Source organism: Puma concolor, chromosome A1, assembly GCF_028749965.1.
Source record: "Puma concolor isolate L17-30 chromosome A1, mPumCon1.1.hap2, whole genome shotgun sequence".
NCBI lineage: Eukaryota > Metazoa > Chordata > Mammalia > Carnivora > Felidae > Puma > Puma concolor.
This window is the reverse complement of record NC_141667.1, coordinates 38,513,885-38,529,080: the sequence shown is the minus strand read 5'-3', so window position 1 is coordinate 38,529,080 and position 15,196 is coordinate 38,513,885. Positions and strand designations below refer to the sequence as shown.

The window sequence follows — 15,196 nt, the reverse complement described above, 5'->3', positions numbered from 1 at the left end:
CGGGGACGTCAGGCGAGCGCCGCGCCCATTGGCTGCGGGGCGCGCGGCGCAGCTGTTCTGATTATCATATTTCAGCTTCGCCGCCGCCGTGCGCCACTGACCGCTCGGCGAGCCCGCGGGAGAGGATTAGGGCTCCCGAGGCAACTTGCTCCGGGCTCAGGCCGCTCTCTCCCCCGAAACTCGGGCTGCCTGGCTGCTCTGGCTTCTGGCCTGCCTCTCCTTCTCCTGCTCCTCCTCCTGTCCCCCTCCCTCGCTCCTTCCCGGCCGTGCCGCCAGCGCCCTCGCCTCCTGTCGCGCTGCTCCTCCGCCCTGCGCTCCTGGGGTCCCCGCAATCCGGCTGGCCGTGCTGCGCGCGGGGCACTTTTCTGCCGCCGGTGGCGAGTGGCTGGTGGGTAGGTCTTCCTGATGACGAGGTCCTTCCAGAACTCTAGGAAAAGGGGCGTCTTGGAATAGGCCGTTTGGCTTGGTTTCGTCTGGCGCTGTGGCGCGCAGCTCCGGGCCCGGCTCGGCTTTGCTGCTGGGGAGGGTGAGTTCCCGGATCCGCTGCGCCTGGCGCGCTGGGAGCTGCCTACTGGGAGAAGAACCGGGAATCGGATGACTAGACACACCGGAATTGTTTTCTACTGCTACCCCAAACCCCGTTAACCACCGACCTCAGATCTCCAAAAAGCTGGGGGGGGAGGGGGGGGAGGAAAAAGAGCGCTTGTTGCCTTAGCGGAGAATCAGGTTGGGAGTACGCAGGTAAAACCAAGTTGACTCCGCGGACTCCTCTCTCTTCTTCCGACCCTTGAGGTCTATCTACTTTTGCAGTTTAACTCTAGCATTTGGAAGCGCACTAACCCGAAGTCAAAGAGTGAAATGATCTTCCAGTAGTTGGAAGTTTGTAAAGCGGTTATATATATCCTGTCCAGGTCCTCTCCCTGCTGGTCTCCTGCCCTTTGTTTTTAAGCAGACGTGTGCAGTTTTGTTGGTGGTGTTTCGGTAATTATAAGGACAGGTCTCCATGTCTTTAGAGATTAAAAAAAAAATGTGTTAGTTTAAGGGCGTGAATAGGGAGGGATCGAATACTGGAGAGCGGTGAAATACCTATTTCACTTCACCAGGTTTGTTTATCTAATACTTTTCTCTCGGGGAAACAACCTGGAGAGAGAAGAATGTTGGCTCGCCGGTAACCTTTTTCAATAATTTCTGACATGTTCTCATCACCCTTTACAGTCTTCCAAAAGCAAAGTCACAGGAAAGGCCACGAAGAACACCCCCACACCCACAAGTCTCCCAAAGCTTCTAAATAGCGATTCCTTATCTAATGTGACCGCCAGTTTGCTCTTAAAAGGTCCACAAACCCAAACAGTAAAAGGCTTAATTTCAGTGTCTTGCTGCTGGGAGAAAACCCAGTTTGTGAGGAAACTCCTTTCTTTGTACTTTTCGCCAGATTTAACCCTTGATAAGAGCTGTGAGCTCTCAACTGGCCTCCATGGCTTGGTTTGCACGGTTATGCGTTTCCTGAGCACAGATGGAAGCTAAGATGTTTGAGTTTTCTCCTGACCTAGCTGGATTTTACCAAGAACACATAATCTGTTTCGTTTTGTTTTCTCTCAAGAAAGAGTTTTAACTGCATCTCATGCCTTCTATTTTTATTGTAAGTTTTAAAGTTATATCAGAGTATGTGTGTGAAATTGAAAGTTGGAATAGACATAGGTTGATAAATTTATCAGGTTTTTGTTTAAAAATCTGTTTTGTTTAAAGTTTCTAATCTCTGGTATTATGTGCATGGAGCCTTTTGTCAGGCCGCTTTTGCAAAACTGATGCTGGTAATCAAAACACCAGCAAGTCTTCCCGATATAAGGGCATGTTTCCCTAATAGATAACCAAGTTGACTCTAGTTTAAAAAAAAAAAAGAGAGAGAGAGAGAGAGAAAGATACCACTATAATGCCAGAAAGTAAATAGGGGATTTTAACCAATCGTATTCCATCATGCTGCCTTTATAACATGGAATTAAACAGCAGAAGCTACCAGAAGCCTGATGACATATTTGAGATCCACAAAGCGCCTTCACTATCCATCCCTCTTCAAACCAGTCACACACACAGTGTGATATTTTAGCTCCCTAAACTAATAACCTATTCCAAAGAATTATTACTGATGATGATAGCAATTCCAAGGCTTGGAGGAAAGCCTTTACAAACGGGAAATTTCATCATAATGGTGAAAACACGTTTTCTTTTTTCTTTTTTTTCAGCCCACGCTGTTATTATAAACGAGTATTTTCTTAATAAGTTCCTAAGCTGATAGAGGTAAAAACCTTGCAGAAGATACTCCTTGTTAAAGGGAGAAATTTGAAGAAACCCACTAATAGGTTGTTCCCTGATGGACGTGCTCTCGAGTTCTATGTTTATTGCTAATGTATTTTCGTTAAAACCGAAGTTAGGGGAGCAGCCATTATTTTTTTCACTTCACTTTAAAGTTCCTACGTGACCAGTGATCATTCTCCTGTTTCCTTAGCTGATTGCTAACTGTTCATTTAATATATCAAATATATCTGTAAAAAAATATTTGTGATGTTTTTATAGAATATAACAAACTATGATTAGCAATATTTTCCCCCCAGTACTTGATCACAGGAGCGACCTCTTGTGTTCAAAGGGGAGATTAGACCCTCTCCTGACAAAAAGGGACTTATTTTGACCTTTGCATATTCTGTTAGGTCAAAAATGTATCTTTCAGAACAGCAGTTGTGTGAATCCCCTGCTGTGAGCTCCTCTACTGATGAGAGAAGCAGCAGCATATTGGTAGTGACAAAGTATAGTCCCAATTACTTCCCCATCACCCCAATGTACTTCACAGTGCCTTTGAATATAAAAAATATCCTGAGATTTAGTAAGTTTCTCTTGAGTCTGTGACATCGGCCGTGTGCACTTGTATGCACTTTCCATAATACAGCTGTTACACGTGGGATCTTAAGCCCATGTGTCTGTGTGCTGTTGCTTTCTTTCTGTGGTTTAAAATTTAAGCATTCCACATCAAACTTAGTGCCAGATACAGAGTCCTGAACAAATATGTTCTCAGGCTACTTTTCAAAAATCTAAATAGGTTTTAATTGCAATTGAAAAGTGGCATTACACATTTAGAATGTATTTATTTCCCAAGAAGCTCTGACAGATATAAGTGAATTTTAAGTCAGTTCTTTGGGAAATTATGTGCAGAAAGGGGAAAAAAGCTTTTTCCTTTTCCACTAACTAAGATTGGGAAGGAAAGGGATTGTTGATCAGCTTTCTCTGAACTATGGGTTTGTTTGGAAACTTATTCCCAGGAAGGTGAAGCTCTCTTTAGCCCACATCAGAATCAGGTTTGAAAGAGTAAAATAACAATTGGACTGCCAGTTTTTATGAGTAAGGTATTCAGATAGAAAAAAATAAATAGATATATAAATGACAGAAGGATTTATCTTTTGTGATATCCAAAAAACCTGCAATTTGAGCGTCAAGATGAAACATGAACACATTTTATTCACCTCAGAAAATAGGTATGGAATGTATGAATACACTCCATTCCCCTTCTCATTTTTACTTTTTCTGTGTAGTCTTAATCATGTAGAATAAGGGTATATAAACATCAGTATCTTAAATTATATCCAAGGGTCAGATAGAAAAATGTGCATTTAAAGGGAATAGTGGTTAACCATTTATATTCCATGCTGGAATTAGGGTGTGGGTGCTTAGAGCCAATTTGACCCTCTTCCAGTTGTTTTAGGTGGTGGTGTACCAAGGATGAAATCAAAAGAATCTGCACTCTAATTTCAGAGGAAAAGGGAAGAGATCTTCTTTCTGTACCATGAGTTTGAAATGATTGTCTCTCTTTCCTTTAATTGTTCCTTAAAAAAACAAAAACAAAAAAAACAAGCAATGGTAATAATAAAGGCAGTTGTTAACAACAACAAACCTTCGGTTGTGATTCTCATTTTATTGAGGAGGACTCCTGCTGCGAATGTGGTTTTGTTGGTGTCAGTTGCTTTATTAACCAGTTGAAACAATCTGGGTGAAGGAGCAAGAATCTTCTGCAGGCTGAACTTCCTAGCCTGCGCTTCTGGCTGGGTTCAGGTAGCTGTTTATGTCACCAGTGTTCCCGATGTTCGTAGGCGGCAGCGCAGGAGGCACCGTTCTTGTGCGGTCTGCTGCTCGATTCCCAGCCTGGATAGAATTCCACGCTCCGGGCAGCGGGGAAGCCACAAACCTCAGATCAGTCTTGAGAATGCCAGGTTCCGCTGTTCATTGCAAGCAGGAGTTCGACCAACCGAGGACAGAAATTTACACCATTTAAAATTGTGCCTCTGGAAATACAATGATCGCACAAAAGTGGCTGGCAGTGTGAGGTGAAATCTTTTTCTTCCCTTTCCTGGGGAGAGGGTGTTTTTGTTTTTGGAACTGTTCAGTGGCTAGGAACAGGTAATTTTTAACTGGACCAGAGTTCGGCTCAGAGCCCAGGTTGGAGCCAGTGAGTGCAATGTGCTGAGAGGTTCTGGCCCAAGGACTCACTGAAACCTACATCTTGCAAAGCTTTCATTAAATGTATCGGATTCTCGCGGGGGTAGTTGGGAGTCTGGAGAGGAGAACAAGCTTTATCTCCCAAGTCCTGGACGATTCTCTCAAAGCTGCCATATCTGCACTAGATCTAGCAAAACACCCACGGGCCCACCCGAGCTTTCAGGAAACCGGGAGCAAGTTAACTCAGTCTAGTTGATCAAATGACATTCTTTCTGAAAGAAATAACACCCTTTCCCCCACTGCAATTTTGTCCAACGGGCAGCTCTGAATTTAGCGCCAACGGATTGATTTCCACCGCCCGCTGGAGGTTTACTGGGAACGAGTGGAGGAGGGGAGGCCAAGGTACCTTGGAGGAGGTCAAGAGGAGGAGGAGGAGGAGAAGGAGGAGCAGCAGAAAATTACCAGCCAAGCGGGGGAGGGAATTGGAAGCCCGGAAATCTATCAGGATGCCTCAAATAACCTTCCCTTACTCTCAGAATTCAGCGCTCAAAAATCAGCCTCATTGCAAGGTGTCCTGGGCCGGAGTCCTCGGGTGGGTTGCGGAGGTGATGTCAGTTATAGCTACTTCCGATGAATTTAACTGGTGGCTAAAGTGTGTCGGGGCTGTTTAGTGTAGCTGAGAGTTGCGTGGGTCGGGGCTGTTTTTAAGGGGAGAGGCAATCATCGGTGGCACCCACAAGTAGATTCTGTGAGTGGAAGAGAAGGTGGGTTCGGGGCTGGAGAAAAAAAAATCTTCAAATCTTCGAAAAAGATCAGTTCGAGAGAGATTTTAGGGACAATTTTCAAGGTTGCTGTCTGCTTCAACTCCGCGGAGGTGAATGAGAGGATAGAGCTCGGGTCTTGTGTGCGTTTAGAATTATCTGCGCCTCCGGATCCACATTGTTAAGAAAACTCATCAATTCTTTGAGACTTCACGTTGAGAGGCGGATTTATCCTGCTCCTCTACCTGCTAAATATCGAGAAAAGGGGCTCTGGAGACGACCTCTTACATAAAGAATGTCATTTGATCAACTCAACTGAGTTAATGACTTGCTCCGGAAAGGGTCAAGAACGCCTTTCCTTCCCACCCGCGCAGGGGCGGGGACGCCCTGGGCAACCTCTCTACCCCAGGTGGCCTCTCAACAAGGGCCCAGGAGCTTCTGTCCTAGGGTTCTTTTCGGGCTCAGAGTCCTGCGATCAAGTTTCTGAAATTTCCAAAAACCTCCATGCTTCCATGTTCCAGCACATTGTCTCTAGAAATTTAGCCTAGCCCAGGCCCGGGATCAAAGAGCGTGAAACAAAAAGACACCCCCCCAGCCTCACCCCCACCACCCACCACCGCACCTCCGGATCCCCTGGGCCTTATGCCTCCAGGATTTCCAATTTACCAACCTTCTAGCTGGGCCCCCACCCCCACAGGGTTCTGCACTCAAGGGCATTTTCCCATTCCATCTTCCCATTGACAAAAGAGGAAAAATCGAACTGAATCTACATCCCCTGCCCTCACTCATGCTAGACTTGAGGAGAAAATCCAAGTCACGAAGACCTCTCTCCTTGCTAGGTTGGCAAGAGCAGCTCCTGGAGAGGCCACTCGGTTCCTTAGTGTGAATCTCCTTGCCAACCACGTTTGGGACCAGAGCCCGGGTTGTCCTGGGTCGCGCTTTGGTGGGCCCAGCTGGGGACGAGAAAGCAAAGGTGAATCCGGTCACCGGTAGCTCTGATCACTAAAAAAGAGGGGTCCCTGCCTGCCTACCACCTGGGGCTGTCTGCTGGGGGGAACTTTCAACCTCCTAAATACGAGGTGGAGGAAAAAAGTTCAACCTCGGGCTATGGCCTCAGAGATGGAACCCTCCGAAGGTTAAACTTTCCGTTTTAGGTTGTTTCCTCCTCCGCTGGTGCAACACCCCGGGTTTCCCCAAAATGAATACACTCGTGGAAATCAAAGAATCAAGGTACTATTTTAATTGCTTCAAACTCTGTCAAATCACCTCTTCATGCCATCTGTCAGAAGTTCAACTTTCTCTGAGTGCCTACATTCCAGAAAATTGTAAGGACAACATTCCCTCTGCATTCGTTTTGATGGCAACGTCCGGAAAGGACAGTATAGTTATTAGTGCACAACATTTGAGAGAATAACTTAATTCTTAATATCATCCCCAGAATACACACACCTCAAAGTGTTAGTTGCCATTTTTTCCCCAAGTTTATTCCATTCACTCTGTGTTGGAAACGTTGAATTGGAAAACAAGAGAGAAACCCCTGCGGCGGCGAGATTCACTTCTGTGCTCTACTGTTGGGCGGGGACCCACAGGGGCTGATTAGCTGAGAGACGGACTCCTTTGTTGATTTAAGAGTTCACCAGGCAAGATATAACAATTTCCTTGATGCCTTTTCTCAGTTGTCTATTGTTGACTTATTTCTGCAGTTCCATCCGCTGTACAAAATTCTATCCAAAAAACTATTAACAACATAAGTAAAAGTATAGTAATGGTAACAGACTACTTTAAATGGCTTTGTTTATCATTTATATATACCTCATACACTTTATCAAAGGTGTATGTAGCACATCCTTTATGTATAATACATATATGCTAATGCAACATCATTTTTATATCATAAGTTAATACCATAAAGGAAAGTTTGAAATGCTATTTCTAATACACATAACACCCTCTGTCCAAGGAAATAATTAGCAGGCTTAAAACTGATATTTGGAGGTGTTTCTATAGAGAACAAAATCTGAAACTCCAAGAACCAAAATCCCATCAAATATGATGGTACATAACAAGGTTGCTACAGATTAATAATATAAGAAAATAAGTTTCCTGTTTTGCACAATCTCATTTTATTTTACTTGTGCACATAAAATTTCTTTACCATTTAACTGTTCCAAAGTCTCTGATCACATCATATCGGCAAGAAATAAAAATCTGCAAGTCTGCATAATGCTTAAGGAATTACTATAATTAACTTTTTTGATTTGACAATATTGTGCTCACCTTTATTTAAATGTAAATATTAATATATTACAGTTAATATAACTATAACTAGATAATATCACCATGTCATAATTTACAAGAAATTAATATAAAGTAAAAGACCAAGTATAAACTTCTTTTCATAATGGCTATTTAGGGTCTGTTATCAAAATATAGTAATAAGATTCATATGTGTGATAAATATGTTGCTATCCACTCTCCTATCAGAGAGTTCAATCTAGTTATAAAAACACTGAACTATTATTATATGATGTATGCTCTCACTTGAAGGTAGCTAAATTGATGTTTTGCCATATTTTAAGAACCCTTTCCCTACTCCCTAGATACATGTAACAGCCTAGAAAGATCACTGCATATTGAACTGTAATGCTAAGTCAGAAATTATATTATTATTCATAACTAGCATCCCGCTGACTTTCACTTAAATATCAGGACCCAAATTATTTTACATCTCACTTCAGAAATGTGGTACAACGTGCTATTTAATCTTCTTGGCCTAGTCTTAGAATTTATTATACACTCTCCTTTTTATGAACCACACAAACCATTGGTGATAGTGACGAGAAGCACTGTATATAGTTTCACTGGCTTTGGATTCTTGTATGGTGTATGAAAAAATAAAAATCATATCTTATAGGTCTTGATGGTGTATGCCTTCCAATCTTGAGATGTTGATTTAGCTGTCCTGAACGTCACATGATGTGCCTCTCCATAATCCTGTACCCAAGCCATTGCAGAATTGCTGACGTGACTTTGGTGTGCTGTGCCAGGGAAAATATATTATTTTGAATTATGCCAGCAGTGAGGAAGACACATGAGTATAGCTCTCAGAGTGGAAGAAAAGGTGAGTGGATGGAAAACCACTCTTTCTGAATAAGGTGGTAGAGAACGAATGGAGTGTATATGACATTGTCAGCCATCAAAAGAGAGGATGAAAATAGGCGTTAGACTAAGATGAGAAAAGTATTCAGTTTTGAGAAAGTAAAGAGAAAGCTTATTGAGGAAAGAGAAGAGTGAGGTAAATGACAAGAGAAACAAAGGAAAGGAACAGGCTTTGGTGACCCAGTTCGTCCTGCTAGACTGTGCACGCACTGAAGGCCAAAATCCAGATCTTTATTAGTAGTAGATGGAGGTTGGGAAAGTAGGTGAAGTGACTTTAATCTGGCATTTAAAGCTTCACAACTCTGATTTAAGAGGTTTCTTTTTCTTTTTCTTTTTCTTTTTTTTTTTTGTGAAAAGTAGACTGGCAGTTTTTCTAAGTTGCATTGCATCTTTAAATATATACTAAAATGCTTACAAAAATAAGCTCACTGTTGGTAAACCAACAGCATAGAAAAGGCAGACCAAATGTGCTAGAAATATCATAAAATTGATTCCTACCTAGATAGATAGATGATTGATAGATCATCGATAGATAGATAGATAAATAGATAGATAGATAGATAGGCAGGCTTATTTAACAACAGGATTCAGGACTCAGAAAAAAAAGACTAGATCTGAGAAGGAACTTTAAAAAAATGGCTTCAAAGGTTTCTGGAGTTTTGTTAGCCATTGCTTTTTCTACAGATTGGATTATACACAAAGTGTAATTCATATATTTGGAACTGCTCGCTTAAACCACAATAAAAGCTGCCTTATGTTCCAGTTCATGCCAGCAACTTGAAGGGCTGCCTGCAACATTGCTGTTAGGTTAGCGTTTCTGACCTGGCTTCACGTTCTCCTAGACTGTTTCTTCTGATGTGAGAAGAATGTAAGCCCAAACCACCAGGGAGCATTCTTCACGCCCATGCACTTGAGAGAGTTTGGGTGTCCAAAATGTTGAAAAGGTCAGATACAGTTGTTCTCATAGAATCTATTCTGGAGGTCACAGGGTCAGAATGTCTGCACATGTGCACAAACCAACAGGCCCATAAAAGCCTGATAGGAGGCAGCAGTGCCCCATAAAAGGTCACACCCAGCCAGAATCCAACAACATTTGAAAGGCGTCTGCTATAGAGAAGAAATATGAGACTGACAGCGTTGGTAGGGGCAGCAGCAGAGAGAGATGGATGGGGATTAATCATGGTAAAATACTGAGCAAAAGAGACAGCAAATTCTGCCAAGCATGAATACTCCACTCACATGTTTCACAAAGCACACTCTTCAAAGTACGAGCCGATTGGCCAAGGTCAGGTTGATCTTTGCTAGGCTAAAAGAAGCAGCTGCTGAGTGTATATCCGGGCCAATGGGGAACACCTAAGGATTTTTAATGTTAAAAAAATTATTTGCAGTTCAACAGTAGAAAAACTCCTGATAACGCATGGTAACCAAAATTGCATTCTCTCTGTGTGCTCATGCCGTGAACTTTGGGGTATTACCCACTTATAAGGATTATTGGTTGTCATTAACCTGTGGGTCTCCAGGAGTTTTATTTTTAAAGATTCCCCTTGTGTTTCTAGATTTAGCATCTTGCCTTATTTCATAATCTGTCCTCATCACGACACCTTTTGTGCAAGCAAAATATGCTACTTGACAGCCTTTGGAAGACTGAATAGGTAGCCCTAAGCAGTGCAGTTTACAGGACTCTAAGCAAGGGGACCACGACCGAAATAGCATCCCTTGGTTCCATCAAGGCTCGCTGACTACCTGATATTTACTTCCTTGACACTCATAAAGCCTGTTTAGTCTTCAGGTATTTTTGTTTAGTTTTGTTTGTTAGTTTTTAACTTAAATACTGAAGCTTTCTGTAGGTGATTTTTTTTTACCGTTTCTTTATCTTTTTGTACTATTATGAAAGCTTTTATAATAAGCATGCTGACAATAAGAAGAAAAAAAGAAAGACGTTGAAAAGGAAACAAAAATGATAGACCTAAAAACAAGTGGTACACATTGAAATACCACTCAACAGGGAAAAGAAATGAACTATTGAAATGTGCTATCACCTGGTTGAAACTCAAATATGCTGAGCGAAAGAAGTAAGACCGATAAGTGAACACTGTGTTATTCCATTTATATAAAATTCTAGGAAATACAGATTAACATATAGTGACAGATCCACTGGGGCCTGCGGATGGGGGTTTAGTGACAGGGAGAGGCAGCAGGGAGGGATTGCCAAGGGGCTTCAGGAAAATTTTGGAAGTTATACATCTTTTGGAGTTTCATTATCTTGACTGAAGTGATAGTGTCACAGATATCTAACTATTATCTATCTACCTACCAAATCATACATTTTCAATATATACAGTTTATCATATGTCAATTATACTTCAATAACGCTATTAAAAAATAGATCTCAAGAAAGGGAGAAACTGAGTATTACATTGCCTTGATCTTTATTATTATTGTTATGATTATTATCATTGCTGTGTACTTTTTACAGTGAGGTTATAGGGCAGAGGGCACATGCACAGCAGTGTATGAGATGAAATCAGGTGTTTGAAGGGAAAGAAGAAGAAACGTACCTCAACCATTAGCCTGCCTGGTGTTTTGTCAATAATTGCTCAAGAACACCAATCTGAATTTTCTGTGACCTACTTGTGTGTTCTTAAGCACTTTTCTGTCCTCTTGGAGTATCAGGGTTAGGGATGCTAGGGATGTGATAGGGATACACTTTGAAGAAAGCTTCTCAAATATGCTGCCTTCCCCAAAGTCAAATTAATTCTATAATTTCCAGCACTTTGGGGGTAATTTTTTATGATATCACTTTCTATTTTGTTTAGGTGCAGGTCTTTTTTGTTTTGTTTTATTTTGTTTTTTTTAAGTATAGGCTTTCTACCATTCCCCAAAACTCTTAAGTTTTTAAGGAGAGAGCCCATTTCTATGTCATTATTATAAACCATTGGCTTTCTGCAAATCTTTGATGAACTATCAAATGATCTCCCAGCCGGATTGTTGGAGTCCTGCTGCCTTTGGCTGAATTTCCTCAGATGTCAGTAGCTGGCTGGTTCACCAGAACAAAATTCCTGAACACTCTGTTCTGTTGTCCAGTGGGTCCTAGAGGCAGCCTTATTTATGTCTGAGCTCTTCATACCCTTTGGGCATTGCCTCCGATACCTGGCTGCAGCCTGCGGCTTCCCAGACAGGTGAGCTACCTTCCTCTTTCTTTCCTTTGTGGATGGGTCTCCAGCATGTTCCCAGCTCATCCCTTCTTCCTTGTAAACTTAAATTGCCATGAGCTGACCTTCATATCTGATCTTCAAGTAGTCATGTTGTTGCTGTCTTTAATCATTCAGCAACACATAGGCTTTGCTGTGAGGCGGAGAGAAGGTAAACGGAAATGATTTAAATGTGATGGTGCTTAAATAGAAGATTTATTTCTCTTCATGTTTTGGATTTGGGGGTTAAACATCACTGATCAAGGAAAGGATCAGGCAGTTTCTTTGCCTGTGGCTCATATTTGTGGGTCTTTCCACAGGACAGGGCATGAATCCAGTGGGTGAACAAATAGCTGTTAAAGACAGGAGAGGATATGAGGCATTTGGGGGCAGAAGAAATGGAGCAAGATCAAGAATATTAGTGTTTATTAGAAACCTTTCTTTGTGCTCTGGTCAGAAGCTTGCTTTTTAATATGTTTCTGTACTTCTATAGGCATTCTGCTTGGAAAATTATCTCCTGCCAGAAAACTTCTAAAGTAGAATAAAAGGACACTGAAAGACTGATGTTAGGAAATTTGTTTTTCTCTTTGTCGAAGAGACTGCCATTTGTTCACCAAATTTCCATGCCCCTTCCACCCATCATCTTTCTTGCTAATAGAATTCTATTTCTGTTTGCTTGCTTATTAGGTATTTCCAGCTAAAACACTCTATTTCTTAGCCTCTCTTGTAGATAAGAGTGGCCAGTAAGACATAAGTGGAGGTTTATGTGTGAGTCTTCTGGGAAAACTACTTAAAAGGGTAACAGACAACTAGCATGTACCTCCCTGCTCCTAGTTTTTCTCCTCCCCCTCCCCCTCCCCCTCCCCCTCCCCCTCCTCCTTCTTCTTCTTCTTCTTCTTCTTCTTCTTCTTCTTCTTCTTCTTCTTCTTCTTCTTCTTCAAGGCTTCCCAGCTTTTCTGTCTCTGAGACAGAGACAGAGAGAGAGAGAATAAGCCAGGGAGAGGCAGAGGGAAAGGGTAAGAGAGAATTCCAAGCAGGCTACGGCACTGTCAGCACAGAGCCCGATGTGGGGCTTGATCCCGTGACCATGAGATCATGACCTGAGCTGAAATCAAAAGTCAGAAGCCTGACTGACTGAGCCACCCAGGCACCCCTTTTTTTCCTCCTCTTCTTGATTAGAAACTGAACATTGTGGCCAGAGCTCCAGCAGCCATCTTGTGTCTTTGGGATAAACTTGAGGAGGAAGCTATGCACAATAATAGATGGAAGAGTTGTCTGGATCTCTGATTATTTTCTAGAGCCATCGTATCATTTCTGAACTATTGTATTGTCTATCACTGCATAACGAACTACCACATGTTTATCAGCTTAAAACAACACCTATCTACTATCTCTCAGTTTCCTTGGGTCATGAATCTGGGTCTGAGTCCTTTGTTCAAGGTCTCACAATGTTCCAATCAAGGTGTCAGCCAGCCAGCATTTTCATCAAGAGCATTCCCTGGAGAAAGAATCTGCTTCCAAGATCACTCAGGATATTAGCATAGTTTATTTCATTGTAGTTGTAGGGCTGAGGTCCCCATTTTCATGCTAGCTATTGTTCAGGGAATACTCTCAGCATCTAGTTCAGGATTTTTCCATGTGGCCATCTCCACAGTTCACAATATGGCAGTTAGCTTCTTCAAGGCCAGCAGAAATCTCTCTCTTCAGAAAGGGCCCATTCCCGCTTTTAATGGCTTTGCTTGATGAAGTCAGGTGACCCAGGATAATCCCCCCCTTAAAAAAAAATGTTTATTTATTTTGAGAAGGGTGGGGAGAGAGAGGGAGAGAGAGAATCCCCAAGCTCTGCACTGTCAGTGCCACTCTCTCTCTCTCTTTCAAAATAAATAAACTTAAAAAATAAGTAATTTCAAAATAATACTAAAACATGTTAAATAAATATGTAAGTTAAAAAAGAGTAAAAAGTGAAAGCCCTCTTCTATATATACATAAAATAAAACATAATTATATATACAGAGATTATATATGTGTGTGTGTGTGTGTATATATATATATATATATATATATATACATATACATATATATACGTATATGCATATGTATATATATATATATATATATATATATATATATATATATACACACACATAATTGTTAAAAATTGAGCCTGAATGACTCAGTCAGTTAAGCATCTGACTCTTGATTTCAGTTCAGGTCATGATCTCATGGTTATGGGATTGAGCCCCGAGTCGGACTCTGCGCTGAGCGTGAAGCCTGCTTGGGATTCTCTCTCTTTCACACTCTCTCTCTCCTTCTCTCTCAGCCCCTTCCCAGCTTGGGCATGCAGGCGTGCACACTCTCTCTCTCTCTCTCAAAATAAATAAATAAACATTTTTTAAAAAGTTGAAGCACACAGGGGCACCTGGGTGGCTCAGTCAGGTTAAGCATCTGACTTCGGCTCAGGTCATGATCTCATGGTTTGTGGGTTCGAGCCCCACCTCGGACTCTGTGCTGACAGCTCAGAGCCTGGAGCCTGCTTCAGATTCTGTGTCTCCCTTTCTCTCTGCCCCTCACCTGCTCATTCTTTCTCTCTCTCTCTCTCTCTCTCTCTCTCTCTCTCTCCCTTTTTCAAAAATGAATAAACATAAAAAGGTAAAATAAAAATTGAATCACACATTACATGATATTTTCATAATATGTTCAAGTATGTTAATGCCTTCCAGCCAATAGACCACTAGGAATTTACCTGTAGTCGAACAAGCTGGGTTTATTGTTCATTGCAACAAGGGAGACTGCACAGCATGGAGAACTGTGGAATGTGTTAGTAAAATGGTGTTAGAAGTAAATCTTTTCTAGAAGGAGGGAATACTAGAAGGAAAAATAGAATCTCTCTAGAGATTTCTCTCTAGAGAAAAGTAGCCTCCGACATTAAGGAACTTGGTCTGACACTTACAGATGGGCCTCAGTTTTGCTAGTTGTTAGGAGCTGACCTGGTCCTCCCAGTTAAGACTCAGTTTTCTCCTGTTTGACCCACCAAAACAATCTCACAGATTATCATCATGAAGTGAGGGTTCTCTGTGACTATAAAGGAAAAGACCGCTTGATAAGTTTGTCTAAGCACAGGGCACTGTGCAAACCACAGAAATATCAAACATCTCCTGGCTAATTTAAATGATTGCTGCTTCCTTACAGCTTTATTTTCCTTCTAGTATTACCTCCTTCTGGAAAAGATTTATTAAGATACCCAATCATAGAATTATCCCTATTCCCTGATAGCACCAAATCCGAAGTAAGCAAACCTCCATTTCCTCGACTCCTCTCCCCAAATCACCAAACCAAGGCGCAAATAGTCTACATTCTTTCTAACACACAATGTTGTGTCGTATTTCATTGAATTGGGGATAGAACACCCATAATCTATCCATTACACATATAATTATATATGTAGGAACATAGTGTAGTTAATAATTCTAGACTTTATTTCAAGACATTTCAATGTTGTTTGAAATAGCCTATGTTGGTGGGATGCACACACATACCACACATACCTACATATATGAGATACATGTTTTATATGTGTATCATATAAATATAAATATATATTTC

The 15,196-nt window shown here is 41.6% G+C and overlaps 1 protein-coding gene across 1 annotated transcript in view; it reads left to right on the top strand.

Moving 5' to 3' along the window:
* LOC147584114 (uncharacterized) overlaps positions 1–15,196 on the top strand; it is a 37,318-nt gene that overhangs the window by 296 nt on the left and 21,826 nt on the right. The window contains exons 3-4 of the mRNA XM_086716016.1: positions 13–388; positions 6,398–6,473. Coding sequence (XP_086572142.1) covers positions 13–388; positions 6,398–6,473 — 452 coding nt within the window. The remainder of the gene's footprint in view (positions 1–12; positions 389–6,397; positions 6,474–15,196) is intronic.